The sequence below is a fragment of the Brachyistius frenatus genome, unplaced genomic scaffold, assembly GCF_029030835.1.
Source record: "Brachyistius frenatus isolate BFR_SWC_R1_liver_20210118 unplaced genomic scaffold, ASM2903083v1 Contig_89, whole genome shotgun sequence".
Lineage (NCBI taxonomy): Eukaryota > Metazoa > Chordata > Actinopteri > Embiotocidae > Brachyistius > Brachyistius frenatus.
Window position 1 is genome coordinate 492,557 of NW_027210688.1, and position 15,797 is coordinate 508,353.

General features: G+C 43.7%; 1 protein-coding gene across 1 annotated transcript in view; it reads left to right on the forward strand.

Moving 5' to 3' along the window:
* Window positions 1-15,797, forward strand: part of fat2 (FAT atypical cadherin 2) — an 88,695-nt gene that overhangs the window by 20,386 nt on the left and 52,512 nt on the right. The window contains exons 4-10 of the mRNA XM_069710064.1: window positions 3,728-3,786; window positions 4,897-5,208; window positions 5,689-5,896; window positions 13,083-13,222; window positions 13,734-13,796; window positions 14,725-14,937; window positions 15,463-15,673. Coding sequence (XP_069566165.1) covers window positions 3,728-3,786; window positions 4,897-5,208; window positions 5,689-5,896; window positions 13,083-13,222; window positions 13,734-13,796; window positions 14,725-14,937; window positions 15,463-15,673 — 1,206 coding nt within the window. The remainder of the gene's footprint in view (window positions 1-3,727; window positions 3,787-4,896; window positions 5,209-5,688; window positions 5,897-13,082; window positions 13,223-13,733; window positions 13,797-14,724; window positions 14,938-15,462; window positions 15,674-15,797) is intronic.

Consider the following 15,797-nt stretch of genomic DNA (forward strand, 5'->3'; position numbering starts at 1 on the left):
AGTCACAAAACAAACACACAGCAAGGAAAGATAATAATAATAATAATAATAATAAAACCACATTAAAGTAACAAAAAAAACCTCATTTAAAAACGTCTCAAAACGTCACTCAGAAATTTAAGACGTCCCCCTTTTAAAGGCTGACTTTGACAGGGCAGCGTTAAAGAAAGAAAAGAAAAGAGGAACATTGCGTTGCAGACTGGCATAAAGAAACGACAGGGAGACAAACAAACCGGGTCCCGACACGCCAGACAAACACTTTGTCTTTCGCGTTTCTCTTGACAGCCGTCCGGCACGGCCGAGTGAGAACCGGCGACGAGGGAGACAAGGCTTCGGCCGCGATTCCCACGTCCGCCCTAATGACACTTTCTGATGCGTCCCACCTGTCCTAATGATGTCCTCCCAGCAGGGCTTGTTTGCGCTGTCGTAAAAAGGACCGAACGACCCTCAGCGGGGTCTTTACACCCCGTCCCCCACCACAACACCTCCCGCACCTTCTCCATTCAGCTTCCAACACTTCAACATGTCTCGCTGGAAGATTTTTTTTTTTTTTTTTCTAGATCAATTCCTCAAAAGTTGCTGCAGCTTCATCCTTAAGTGTTTTTTGTTTTTTTGTAAACAGAAATATTCCAGATGGGTTCATGACAGGCTGTTGAAGTTTTAACTAACGCAAACATTTACTCCACTTGTGTTATAATTTTTAAAAAATAACAAGTTTAAGCAATGCAGTTCATCATTTGTTTTTCAATTCTCACAGCTGAGTATAGAAACAGAATGAATAGAAAGATCATTTTTACAGCTGTTTAAGTTGTACTGATGGAAGAAGTACTCACTAATTAAGTAAAAGTAGTTCCACTGCAAAATGGAAAAATACTGTGTCACAAGAATGTCCTGCATTAGAATTTGTACTAAAGTGAAAAGGAAGGAGACGTGATATCGTTCATATTCTCTTTCCTGGAAGAACGAACTCGGATGTTCTCATGAAAAGTGACAGAAATCGTTAAAAAAAAAGAAAAAAAAGAACGAGAGCAAAGTTCAAACCGCGGCTCGTCTCTCGGTTCGGTTTCCAAAGATATTGAACTGAGAGGTTTGACACCATCTTGGCGTCAATCCTGCAAATACTTCTGTAACTTTTAGTGCCCTCTTTCGTCAGCAGTTATGCAGGTGTGCATGTTTTGTGTTTTTTTTTTTTGTTCACTGTCAGTTTTCGTTGTGATTTACTGAACCGACGCTCAGAAAACTGGAAATGTTTGCAGGGTTCACGGCGTCCTGCCCTCCTCTGTCACAGCAGGCTTTGCACCGCCTCATCCGAAGAGCAGCAAGTCAACACTTCAGTCTTAGGATGACGTTTTGTTGCTGTTATTTTACAGGCAACGTCCGGCCTTTACGCAACAGAACATCAGACCTCAAACCTCCGGACTCAAAACCACAAAAAAAACTTTAAAATATCCAATTCATGCACAAACGATGCCCTCAAACTCAATAAGTTCAAATTTATTACCTTCTAAAGCCTGTCAATAAACACTTTAAATGTAAAGCAGTTTGAAAGAAATGCACATAAAACTGATATAACCGATGAATATAAGGAAAAATAGAAGGTAGTACTAAAATAAAAGAACACTTTTGGCTGTAAATTGGTCGATTAAGTGATCTGACTTTTTAGTGAGAAGTTACAAGTTCAGTTTGGAGGAATTAGGGGGATCATTTGGCAGAAATGCAGCTCAAAGTGTTTTACAGCTACAAAATGAAATGCAATGATTCACAAAAAAACATTTCAAGGAACATAAAACCATGTTCAGATCTTATTTGAAATAAGGAAAAACAAATAAAATAGCATAAGAACAGATCAACACGTCAATAAAAGAAAATAGATAAAAATATATGGAATGAAGCGCCGTAGATTCTCACTTTGGATGTGTTTGGTTGGTCGTTATCCTTGAATCCTCCACAGACTCCTTTCGAAGGAACTCAATTAAAGTGTTTTTCGTGTCTCAGGGTGCAGAATTAGCAGAAATGTCTCTTTTATAAGATCACCGTGGTAACCCCGTTGTTATCATAAAACAAGACATTCTTTCAAAATGTGCCCAAAACAAACGGGATTAACAGCAGCAGTTGTTGATTTCACAGCTACGATAAACACGGGGTTTCCCGCCGACCCTCGTTATTATCCGACCGGCAGCGTTAGCCGGCGCGTTTCTGCTGTTCGAGCCAACAGCTGCTGGAAAACACTTCATTTATTTTGATAAGGGCAGAAGAGAGAGAGGGAGGGAAAAAAAGAAGATATTTACACAAGCAGCTTTGAAACATTAAAGCACGTCTGCAGTAAAAAAATAAAAATAAAAAATCCAAGATTTCTTGTTATTGATTACATTTGTTTTTTGTTTTGTTGGTGGATATTGATAGGATCCAGATTTATGATGATTTCCTTGGTTATGACGAATGCCTCGTAGCTCGATCCCCATACAAAAACACCTCTCTAAACATCCCGCAGCCTAATAAGAGATATGTCAACTCGTGTTCCAGGATTTCCTCCATAAAACAACAACAGAAATGAAAGCAAGTTTTTTAATATGTTTTTTTAGTTTTTTATTAGATCCTCAGAAATTGTAAAGGTTTCACAACAGCTGCAGACAGACAGACAGACAGACAGCTGCGTCTGAGTAACCTGTGGAGCTGCATGGTTTATCTCGTATCAGACACAGGAGCGCTTCTTAGAAATACAAACGCAACTGCTGACTCGTCAAAAATGCCAGACTGCAGTCTGTCGGCTTCTGGTTTTCCTTCACTGACTCTGGTCCCAAAAATAAAATATAGCCTCGATCAGATTCAGATTCGCTCTGATTGGTCGTTCAGCTCCACGAATCTGTGATTTATTCTGAATAATTTCACCAAGTTTTTTTACCATCAGACGTCATCTCTCTCGATAACAAGTCTACGTTATTAATAATAATGTAAAATCATTACAAGGCCAGTTTTGTTCTCGCTGAGCAGATACAAACTGGTGGTGAGGAAGTGAATCGAGTGTTTTCGATTCATAGCGAGAACAGTTATTCTTTATTCTCCTTTATTTGAACGGTTAGTTAATTCTTAGTTATGGAAATAGTTCAGCAATTATCCTTCTTTGCCGTCCTCTTCCGCTCAGTTTTGATTTTACTTTCTTTTTTTTTTTTTAATGAACAGATTTCAGTAAAGGAGGTTATACTCTTAGGGTAACACACGCATACACACACACACACACGCACACACACACACACACACACACACACACACACACACACACACACACACACACACACACACACACACACACACACACACACACACACACACACACACACACAACCAAAACAACAGCAGAAACAACATCCATGAACCAGAATGTGTTTGTTCAGGTGTGATCAGCTCTGTTACTGCTCGAGGTCACACACACACACACACACACACACACACACACACACACACACACACACACACACACACACACACACACACACACACACACACACACACACACACACACACCAACAACAGCAGCAGTAACACTTCCAACTGTCCTTGTTTGTTTGTTTAGCTGCAATTATCACTCTCACTTCTTCCTGGGATGGACAATAACACCATCGATTCTCCCCCCCTGTGTGTGTGTGTGTGTGTGTGTGTGTGTGTGTGTGTGTGTGTGTGTGTGTGTGTGTGTGTGTGTGTGTGTGTGTGTGTGCGTGTGCGTACGCAGGTGTTATCAGCACTCTCTCTGCCCTGGATCGGGAGGATAAACCCGAGCACAGCGTCGAGGTGAGACTCCTCATAAACAACATTTTTCACCTTCCTTCAGGTTGATGCCAAAACGGGGAGAAAAACAAATCCTGCCGCTCGGCGACGCATCCGAGGTTCAGCCCGTCGATAAATCCATAACAATGCACGTTCAACAGGCCGTCGAAGGGCTGATTTGAATACAGCAGGTACAGATTATAGCGCTTCTCCGTAAGGCTTGACTTCTCGTGTGCAGAAAACACGGCGTCGTGTTGGGATGTTTTAATCTGGTTTTAAAAGCAGCAAAAAGATCCGACTTTGAATTCAAAGTAAGTAAAAAGTGTGTTTTTGAAGTATCAAGCGTCACAGAGGACGACATCTACATTCACAGCAGAAGTAGCAGGAGGTCGACCAGAAACGTTTCCTCAGCTGGAAACGCTTTCCCCTTTTGTTCTTTCTGTGAGTTCGAGTATTGATCAGGAAAAAAAAAAAAAAAAAAAAAAAGCTGCCTGCTCGACAAAAAGTTTTTGGCCCCAAAATGACCTCAAAAACTTTTCTTTATAAATATAAAGGTTTTTTTTGTTTTTTGTTTTTTTTAAATTCCAGTGAACACGGCATTAATGTACCGTCTAATAATCAACGTATTTTATTAGAGCCAAACTTGTGGGTCAAAATTTTAGTCTTTACTTTTGAGAACTCTGTTTGACCCCGAAAACTACAAAAAATAAAGTCTCAACGTCCTCTTTCCCAACTTTCCTCTGATCACGTCAGCGTTCCTCTGCGGATTCACTTCACACAGCCCCGTTCATTAATTAATTCATTAACTTAACCGGGCTGGATTAATTAGGTTTTGATCAAGGTCGTTACATGGATGGGCAGGATTTTACATTTTCATATTCTTATGCAATCTGCACATTCATTTCTCGATCAATCACTAAAGTCTGTCAATGTTTAAAAAAAAAAAAAAAAAAGGTGTAACGTTTCGTTGATTATTGAAACAGTTGAAAGTTCATTTTCTGCACATCAGAGTAAGTATAATTACTTACCTGGGTTACCACGGTAACCATATCCAACCGAGAACTTTGACGGCCGAAGTGGAGAAGGGCTCCGCGTGAACAGAACTATTGTAATTCTGATATTTAACCCTCTCAGGTGATCGTGTCCGATAACGGATCTCCGTCTTTGCGCTCCACCGCCACCGTGGTGATCCGCGTCCTGGACGCCAACGACAACTGGCCGAAGTTCACCGACAAACTCTTCCACGTGAGGCTGCCGGAGCAGCGGCGCGGCGCCGGCGGGCGGGAAGCGTGCCGGATGGTGGCGCGGGACGACGACGAGGGCGCCAACGCCGCGGTGACCTACGAGCTCCACGACAACCAGGACGAGCGCTTCGACGTCGACCCGGCGACGGGCGTGGTGACGGCGCACGGAGACTTCTGGCCCGGGAACTACACCATCCTCACGGTGGGTGTTTTTCTGAAACGCAGGTATTTCAACAGGCTGGAGTTCGACGCTTTCTCCGAGTCGTCGAGCTTCATTAGTGCGTGTCGAAGGTGCGGAAGACGCCGACGACCCGACCGAGCACAAAGAGGTTAAATTAGCCCGAAAGGCACCGACGGCGTTCATCAGGGACTGAAAGGAAACATCAGCAAACTCTTCTGCTTTTCTTTTTTGTTTCTTCATAGGTCATGAATCAGGTTTTATTCTGAATGGCTTTAAATCCCATTTAAAAGTAATAAACCTCTGACTGTCTGTCGGTACTTTAACACATCCTGAGCCAAAGTCTATCACTTTCTGCCTGGAGGGCGAAGTGCGTTTATTGGGATCTATTTTCAGCGGCGGATTAATTCATGTCTGGTTTTCTAGAAGTATTTTTAGCTTTGAATAAACACAAAATACTAATATTAATATATTTAAACGCTCATTTAAAATCTTCGTTTCCAGATCAAAGCGACCGACCAGGGCAGCCCGCCACGCTCGTCCACCGCTCGTCTCGACATGGAGTGGGTCGCCTTCCCGCCGCCCTCCGCCGAGCCAATCACCTTCGAGGAGCCCCACTTCACCTTCGCCGTCATGGAGACGGAGCCCGTCACTCACATGGTGGGCATCATCATGACGGAGACGCACGGCCAGCGGTGGTTCGACATCGTGGGTGAGTGAACACACACACACACACACACACACACACACACACACACACACACACACACACACACACACACACACACACACACATACATACACATATACACACACACACACACACACACACACACACACACACACACACACACACACACACACACACACACACACACACACACACACACACACACACACACACACACACACACACACACAGTATTGATCAGGAAACTTGTTTGTTTGTGAAAGAAAACAGTAAAAAAGTTCAAACTCTCAAATGAGGTTAATGATCTCCAGAAGAGGACAAACGATGGGTAACGATACTATTTATATTTATTTCTACGGGACGCTCAATTTGACAAGAAAATAATGGTGCAGGAAAACCGAATCGGAGAAAGAAACTCTTTCATTCCCAGGACAACGACTCCTCGTCGATCACGGAGAGTCTCTCTGTCCGTCTCGGCTTCTCGTGTGACGTTAAACTCCCGCAGTCCCAGAAAATCAGACTTGACGATCACCGTATTGCCACTTACAAGCGAAGTTGCTGACTTGTAGAGGAGAGTCTCTACAAACAGGTTTCCCGTCATCATCCATCCTCATAAGGCTCCGGATGAACTGCAGACGATTTGTTTCTTTTCTAAAGGTCAGCAAAAGTGCCGCGACGGCGGAGGAGATTAGAAGGACGAACGATACGAGGGTGTGCGTTGAAGGGAAGAAAGTTGTTCTGTTTTTTGTTTTTGTTTTTTATTATTTTTATTGATTTCTTTGAGAGTTTGTCAGAACTTCTCTAACTTACAGTTGTTGTGTTTGTATAGAAGGAGAACGTGAGTAAAGGAAGGAGCCTTTGGTTTCTCGAACAGTGAAGTCAGACTGTTGGTTCGTAAACTGCTGTTCTGGCGTTTTGGTCGTTGCCATTTAGCTGTTTTTTGGAGCAGGAAGTGACCATATTTGACCGAGCTGGAGGAGGAGCGAGCAGGTGGATCTGCCTCGATCTGATTGGGAACCTGAGGGCACTAGGCCCCGCCCACCTCTAGCAAAATCCTGGCCCCCAAAAACAGGTCTTCTTGAATCTTCTTTTCTAATGAATGAGGGATTATTTTCAGATGGACCTCCAGAAAACTAAGAAGAAGGAGTGACTTTAGCTAACAACACCGAGATAACTGATGGACACATTTTATTCACTTTGGATTTGATGAGAGAAGTTGAATGGGAGTCTATGGAGCCGGAGGCTTTTTGGAGCCGACCTCTAGTGGCACTCGCTGGTATTGCAGCTTGCTGACGGGTGTATTACATATTTTTTGGCGAGATACCACGCTGTTTTGTTCCACTTGTGTGTCTAGAGGGTCTCCATGCATGTTTTCTATATTATGTTTTAGCATCAGACTCCACTAGCGGTGCAGAAAATATCTAGATGTGACATACAGACATACAAATGTACAAAAAAACAAACCCAGAAGGGAAAATTAGATGCTCAGAAATCAGTTTAAAGGACCATTCGAAATATTTTGGTCCCAAAAGAAGTTAATTCAACATAAAGTAGATCTGACTAACATCTGCCTCCTTTTGTGTTTATAATTGTACTCCTTGTGTTTGTTGGTTAAACCTGCTGCTGCCTGTCAGAATTAGTTATTTTTAATCTCCCTGTTATAAACAACTTGAGTTTAAAATAAATTAAAAAAAAAGACATGAAAGGAAGATCGCGGTGACCAGCAGTGAACGAGAGAGAATTTGTTTGGTGCTGGAAGCTCTGAAGCTCCAGGAAAGGGGCTTTGAAGTGATTGTGAAGCTGCTTGTTTTATTTCTGTTTGAAAGGTAGCTGATCGTTTAATCCGTAGAAAAGACACTTTAAAAACAGAAACCCAGACTGGAGAGGTTCTTGTGCCTTTGAGGGAAAGTGGCTCCGACTGACCTCGCTCACCCATCCACACCTTTATCCTCACTTTCAACCGGTCCGAATGAAGCTTCCTGATCGGCCGGTTATGTATTTTCATCGTGTAAATATGTGTAAATATTCTGTTAAATAACCACTTATTTTGTTGACATTTGCTTTAAAGCTTCTCTGAGGTTTTGTGCGGAAATATTTCACGAGGGATTTTTTTTTGTTTTTTTAATGGGGAGAATAAATGCTTAAACATATACAGACAGAAAAAGATCGAATTTTGCCATCGCAGAAGGTTTGAAGTGTCCCTGAAGTGATGGTGGGGAGGGGGTGGGGGGTGGAGGAGAGAGAGGTGAAAAAAAAAAGGTCTGGGTGTCGGCGGGACGTTTTGACTCTGTGAGGATGAAACAGTGGCGCGCCTCCTCTCATCACCTGCCAGATCACCGCAGGAGGGCTGGCTGCTCCTCCTCCTCCTCATTTTCCTCCTCCTCCTCATCTTCCCATGAAAACACTTCGAGTTGAAGTGGAAATCAGCCCTCTGAGTCCGGAGGTGTGTCTTCGTGTCGCATCGCATGGAAAAAACACATTGGGTGTGGGGAGAGGGGTGGAGGGGGTGGTGGTGGAGGGGGCGGAGGGGGTGGAGGGGGTGGTGGTGGTTTTTCCAACCGTTTCCTGCCAGGCGGGGCGGCGTGAGCAGGAGGAAAAGACCGAGAGCTTTTCCTCCTGCTGGGTTCGAGCCGTGCCAGAGCTCAGCTGAGCTCAGCAGAGACCAGAAGGGAACGTTTTCACTCGTCTCCGATGCCGCCGGACGTTTTACGTCAGCTGACGTTCGTTCTGTCACGAAGCGAAGGACTTAATCACGCTAAGCACACACGACATACGCTTCCTGTTTCCTCCGCTACGAATAGGTGCAACGTTTGGTTTTCATTTTCCATGAAAGTCTCTTATGAGCCAGAAAGAAGTCTGACTGCTGTGTTGTTGTTGTTGTTGTTGTTGTTGTTGTTGTTGTTTTTGCAATACTTTAAAATTAATTTCTTTGATCAGTTAATGAAACAGAAATGTCACGTCTCATTAATTGGATCTTCTATTGCATCAATAATTCAACCAATCAGTCGCTTCTTATTTAAAGTGCAGACTCCCAAAACACAAAGCAGTAAAACAACATGAAAACATCATACCAATGCATGGAGAGGAGAGGAGCTGCAGTGCATCATGGGAAGTTTTTCCTTTCCACATTGAGGCTCTGTAGACAGAGGGTCAAGCAGGAGGTTGGTTTTGATGATTGAATTTGCATTAATTAATGAAATTTCATTTGTCATTGAGGCTGTAATAGAAGAATTCTGGATCCTGACCCATCTGTGCTGCTTTCATGAACTCTTCCCTCGCTGGATGAATTTGCGTCTCGGTACAGAAAGTGCTGCTAAAACAGAAGCTATGAACCGTTTTTTTTGTTGTTGTTTTTTCTTGTTTTGTTTTGCGAGCTGCTTGACATTCAGGTCTGGAATAGAAAGTCGGTGTGTGCTGCTGCTGCCCGGCTGATACAGCAGGACTCTGTCGTCGGCGTGATGCCGCCGGCTGCCGCTTCCCTGCATCACAGGAGATTTGCATGAAGTGGAAACCAAATTGTTGGACGGCTTTTAAATTTACGAGCCTTGTTGGCGGGCCGCAGGGTGCCGCAGGGTGATTGTGTTTTTTTTTTTTTTTTTAGATAGGTCAGCTGCAGTGTTAAACATATGTATAGCTTATATTTCCTTGTTTTGTGTTATCAGATATGAAAGCGGCTGTATTACAGTGTTGGCAGTTTATTTTTTTTGTCAATCAAAGTGGCGAGCGGGAAGGTTCATAATTTAAATAAAGAATAATTTATGTGTAAAAGTTGTTGATATGTTGTAGAAATGAAATTAGAAATCTGTGAAGTAAAAGCAGACGAAGTGAAGAGGATGTTAGTAAATTGGAGTAAAAAAAAAAAAAAGAAGGCATATTTGTTTGTCATGTTAGAGCAGCAGAGTAAATGTAGTAGTTCAGTCCTGTGTTGTTGTGTTTCATCAGCCAGTCTGAGTTTTCTCCCTGTGGTCAAAACTCAGTAATTATCACTGATGGCCTGTCAACCGTCAGATCAACCAATCCTCCTCCTCGTCCTCCTCCTCCTCCTCCTCCTCCTCCTCCTCCTCCTCCTTCTCCTCCTCCTACCCTCATATTTCTGTTTTATGTCTGTTCCGCTCCATCCGCGGCCGCTCTGCCGTCGTGTACCTCTGACCTCCATCCCGTCGTTGCCAGATGAGGGCTGTTGTGTCACAGGCTTCCTCTCCTACGCAGATACCATCGTGTATTTACTGCTCCTCCTCCCCGGCGGCGGAGCCCTCCGATGGCCATCGCCGCTCTCCGGTTGCGAGATATCCGGGAGATACAGATGAAGATTTCCTTCGTTGTCAAAACAACTCGAACACATCCTGCGAGTCTGAACAACAACATCCCGCTGCGTTCAGAGCGACGGCGCGTCGAGGAGCGGGAGAGAATCGCTTCTCCGCCGTCCTGCAGCGTCGCTCCGGTGACCTGCGTGTCGCGTCGCAGCTGGACGCGATGCGGTCGGGATGCGGGTCAGCGCCCGCCGGTCCAAGGCCAGCGGCCCCCTGCAGGAGGACGAGGTCTGTCGCCTGCAGGGGAGGGTTGAGCATCCGAAAGGAAAAGTTTCAGAAACTTCTTGTTTGCAGTTGAAAGAGCGGTTAGCGGTTAGACGTGTCCATAAACAACATTATTTGACTTTAGCCGAGAGTCAACACGTCATTTTATTTGTTATCTCTCACGTTCCTATAAATTTCGACATTATACGAAAGACTTTCTACATTCCTCGAAGATGTTCTGTTCATTCAGCTTAAGCATGAAAGTTGCCAAAAGTCTTGATCTTGGAGAGAAAAGAAAAAGGAAACTTTACTCCCAGTATCAGCTTTTTCCAGAACTTTCACCTGCATCTCACGACCTTCTTCAGCAGGAAAAAAATGGAGAAATCTTCAGAAAAACACAAGAACTTTCTAATTTGACAAACTTTTACTTGAATCAAATATTACATATATTTCATATATATTCATGTGTAATTGTTTCACCTCGTCTGGGTCTTTAAAAATAATTCTAATCAAGCAGCACTTGAAGGTAGAAATCCATCTGTGCCTGAAGTGCTCGCAGATCAGAGCTGAGGAACCTTGATGAGGCGCTGTGAGGTGAATATGGATCATTTTAAAGGACCACAGCCAGAAAGAAATCATTTTTAATATAAGCTGCAGTCTAACACTTTTGCAGCATTTATCTCAAAGAAGCGTAACGAGAAATGTAAATTTGTTTTGTTTTTTTGTATTAATACATCAACCAATCACAACATGTCATAAGAAAGTCAGAGACTTCAAAAATATGTTTAACCGCTCTGCTTTTTATTTGTATTCAAAATAATATTAGAAAAATTTAAGATCTGTGAGTTTACAGCAATAAAAAGCAGAGAAAAAGAGCAATTTCGAATGTTTATGCAGGAAAGCAGAGAATATTTGACACGATAATGATAAATCAATTATTAAAATTGGACAGGAGTAACTTTCTATCGATCTACTAATTGAGTCGTGGCACCTCTGGGCGACCCGATAGCCGAGAGTTTTCCCGGGCAGCCGGACCTTTTATTTCCTGTCGTTCCTCTTTTATCATTTTCTGACAATAAAATGCCCTAAAGAAATCATCTTTAATCTAGTTAACGGCTTGAAATACCACCGAGTGCCACTAGAGGTCGGCTCTGGCTCCATAGCCCCCTAGCGGCACTCGGTGGTACTGCAGTTTAAGGCAATTCCGCTAAGTGTCCCAGTTTTTCCTTTTTCTACCGGTTCGTCTGTGACTGTCTGCTGGTTTCAGGGTCACCGGATCTCCTTTGAAACTCAGTTGACGTAGAACAGATAAATGTGGCTCAGGGACGTGTTGCTTTGTGCGTCCTCCTGCTGTTCATTTAACCCCTTTTGCTGAATGGATAATTGTGTTTTCCCACTTCACCCCGACCCCGCTTCTCTTCTGCTCTACGTAACGCTCCCTTTCACGACATACATGCATTGTGCCACACGATGAAGACGGTAAAATCAAGGCTGGCCTGTTTAAATGACTGACGGGCTGCTGGAGACGCTCGGCTCGCCTTGTTGCCGCCGTGAACCTGAATCTTCTTCAGTAAAAGATGCTTCCTGCGCGGCTTGCTCCCGGAGGAGAGAGGAGCCTCCGAGCTCGGGAAGGGATCTCATTTCTGTCCCGGAGATGATCAGCAATGTGAAAGATTGCTCTGACGGTACATCGTCCTCCTCTCTGTGCCGAAGCTGCGTCGGAGTCGTACAGGAAGTCAATCCGAGGGATTTAAGAAGATCAAAATCGGTTTCACGAAAAGCTGTCGATGTGGCTGGTTCATCTGCCGTGTTTCAGCTCCATCATTAAAGCCTAACTGACAGAAACAGACCCTCCGGATGACCCAAGTTATCAATCGATCGGGAGCCAACAGAGTCGTTCGTGTGTCGGGAGAAATAAGGGAAATATATCGGCGCTTTATCTCACTTCTTCTCTTTCTTGGTATACAAATGCAAAATGTAAAATGAAGCAGCAGCGTGGTGCAGCCTCAGGCATCACATAGTAAATAAAAGTGCATATGGGGTGTGTGTGTGTGTGTGTGTGTGTGTGTGTGTGTGTGTGTGTGTGTGTGTGTGTGTGTGTGTGTGTGTGTGTGTGTGTGTGTGTGTGTGTGTGTGTGTGTGTGTTTAGCTCGTTGCAGGATGGATATCTTAATAAACACCATCTGGCTGAGCAGGCATGAGGTTTACCTTCCTCACGTATGTACATGTAACCTGCTGAGAGAGAGAAAAGACACGGAGCCATAAAACACAAGGACGGAGCAAGGTAAGGAGAGAGAAGAGGAAAGAGTGGAGGAAGGGAAGGAAAGGAAGGAAGGGAGAAGGTGAACGAGATAGAAGCAGATGGTCAGAGTGAGACGGAGTGAACAGTGTGTCGCGGGTGATTTGTGACCGAAAGAGCGAAGACAAACGAACACGCTTAAATCAGGACGCGTTGAGGATGAAGCAGCGCGGCGATCCGATTCATAAGAAACCATTTCATCCTGCAGCCAATCAGGAAACACCAGAGAGGATTGTTAAAGTCCAACCAAACACACTTAAATGCACACACACACACACACACACACACACACACACACACACACACACACACACACACACTCTCAATTTAAGCTCATCTCTCTCTCTCTCTCTCTCTCTCTCTGTCTCTGTCTCTCTCTCTCTCTGTCTCTCAGGCGGTGACGACCAAAAGGACTTCGACATCCAGAGGAACGCGGGAACCATCTCTATCGCCCGCCAGCTGGACGCGGCTCGCCGCTCCAACTACAACCTGACGGTGCGCGTCACCGACGGCCACCACAGCGCCACCACGCAGGTCAGAGACCGGAATTACACTGCAAAACACATAAATACAAAAACAATTGAAAACAAGAGTGGATAAATATGTTCCCAAATAACTCGTTTATGGAAAAAGAAAGTCAGGACCAATCACAAGTAGTGCTTCAAAAATATCAGCAAATACCGGATGAAAATAAATATATAGCAAATGAGAATTTTTTTGACTGTTTATTTTCTTCATGGTTTGTTCACCCAGTCTTGGATTCAAACCAGAGATTCCCAAAACTTCCCATTGACCTGCAGTGGAAAATGTGTTTGAGAAGGAACTCGGACTCCCTTTTGACCTCCTTTATGTCCACCAGGGATCCTGAACTTAGTGTCTTCACATCAAACTCATTCCAAACTATACATTTTTTCAGTTTATTTACTACCAGAAATGGGAAAGCAGCTTTTTGAAGCGCCACCTTCCATATTTGATGTCGTTCATGCTGAGCGTCAATTTTCTATAATAAAAAAAACCCTGTTGTCTTTCTGTCTCCGAACTGCAGGCCTACGTCCGTGTGCTGGACATGAATGAGCATCGGCCCGTCTTCCTGAAGCCGCTGTACGAGGTGAGAGTCTGACACGTCTTTATTTGAGCTCACGGGTGAGTTATTACGGCGATAAAACACCCTAAAGGACGTCGTTCACAGATAATCATCGGCGAGCCTGCTGTGAAAAGCATCCCATAATCACAAGTCCTCAAGCATTTTATTATTTTTTTTTAAAGAGTTTTCTGGAATCAGTATCTCTCAAAACTTTTTCTTAACAGTTATAGTAACACTGAGAAAAAAACATAACATTTTAAATTTGTTGCCATGGCGTCGGTTGCTTCGCTGCAGTTTGAGCACCCTTTTTCTTTTTTGCAAAATTGGCACCGTTTAATCTGTAAAGGACCGAAAGTCGTACAGATGTTTGTAACTGGATTTCTTTGATACCCAAGAAACTTAAGAACAAAACAAAAATTATCTGCCGGGAAGTTAACGAACATCATTCATTCATCAATCATTGTTGTTCACTAAATATTACAGGTTTTAAAAGGAACGGCCTCCATGACCTGTTTCTTTTCATCTCCTTACAAACATCTTTTACTTTCCGTGCCATTTTGCTGTCTGAAAACCAGCTAAGTCATTCAACTTTAAAAATGCCTTCCCTCTTGCCTGTCCTGCATTACTTCCACCCCACCCCCCACTGTCTGAACCCTCGGGGCTACGCATCTTTTTCTGGATTTCCTCGATAAGATTTGGTCACGCAGTCGCACAGAAAAATTCTTTTTTATTTTTAATGTCCACCCACTTAGAAAATCTGTTATTTTTTTCCCCTCACTGCTGTTTCCTTTATTGCCGTAATCAACAACCTCTCCGGTCCCGTCCAGTGGGGAATTAAAGCTGTAACAGAACAATTTCTGCTCCTCAAAATGTTTTCCATCCTCAAAACCAACTTTTAACAAACACAAAAAATAATGCTACTGCTGAAATTTGAATTGGGTGTGTTTTTAAGGTGAGGGTCCCCGAGGACACGTCCCCCTGGAAGGACATCCTGCAGATCAGCGCTCAGGACGCCGACGCCAACAGCAAGCTGCTGTTCTCCATCCACAGCAGCCTCCACCCCGACAGCACCAAGTTCTTCCACCTGGACCCCAAGAGCGGAGTCCTGGTGATGACGGAGGAGCTGGACTACGAGATGATCTCTGTTCACACGCTCATCGTCATGGTAACGATACGGCCACAACAGTACACTTAAACTAATACGTCTCAATTGTCATTTTCTCATTTTGATTTAAACAGTAATGAATAAGGGGGATGATATTTAATGATTAAAAAAAAAAAGGAATATAAATCTCAAAATGTTTTATAAATAGCTGTATTTTTAATTTACATGTAATTTTTTGTCATTAGTACTTGAAAATGACTTTAAAATGTGTTCTGAAAATTCAATGACTTTATTTAAAAATAAAAAGCCAACCATTTAAATACACAAGATGCATACGATTTCCATTCTTTTAATCGCTGTATAAGTTAATAAAAAAGATAATAATTGACTTTCCATTCATTTATTTTAACATTAGCCAAATTTTCTAAAAAAAAAATAGCAGCAGCAACAGTAAAACATACGTCCGCTCCTCAATATTTTATGCTTTAAACAGATTTTATTCGAGGATTGTAACTCTCACAGTCGTCGACCTCCAGAAACCCTTTTAATAAGAAGACTTTAACATTTCCTCGCTCCTCCTCTCAGGTGCGTGACCAGGAGATACCGGTGAAGAGGAACTTTGCGAAGGTGGTGGTTCACGTGGAGGACTGTAATGACCACACGCCGGCGTTCCTCAGCCCCCGCTACGAGGCCAGCATCTCCAACCTGGCCCCCACGGGCTCCCGGGTCGTCCGGGTCAAGGCCCTGGATAAGGACACGGGAAGCAACGCAGACATCAGCTACTCTCTGCACTCCGGTGAGCAGCACAGGCAACGATTAGCATCTTTTATTTATGCTCGCTCCTCTTCGGCTTTAATTCTGCTTCACACTCACTTAGTCATACACAGTCACATCTGGGAGCCCCCCCCCCCACCCAGATG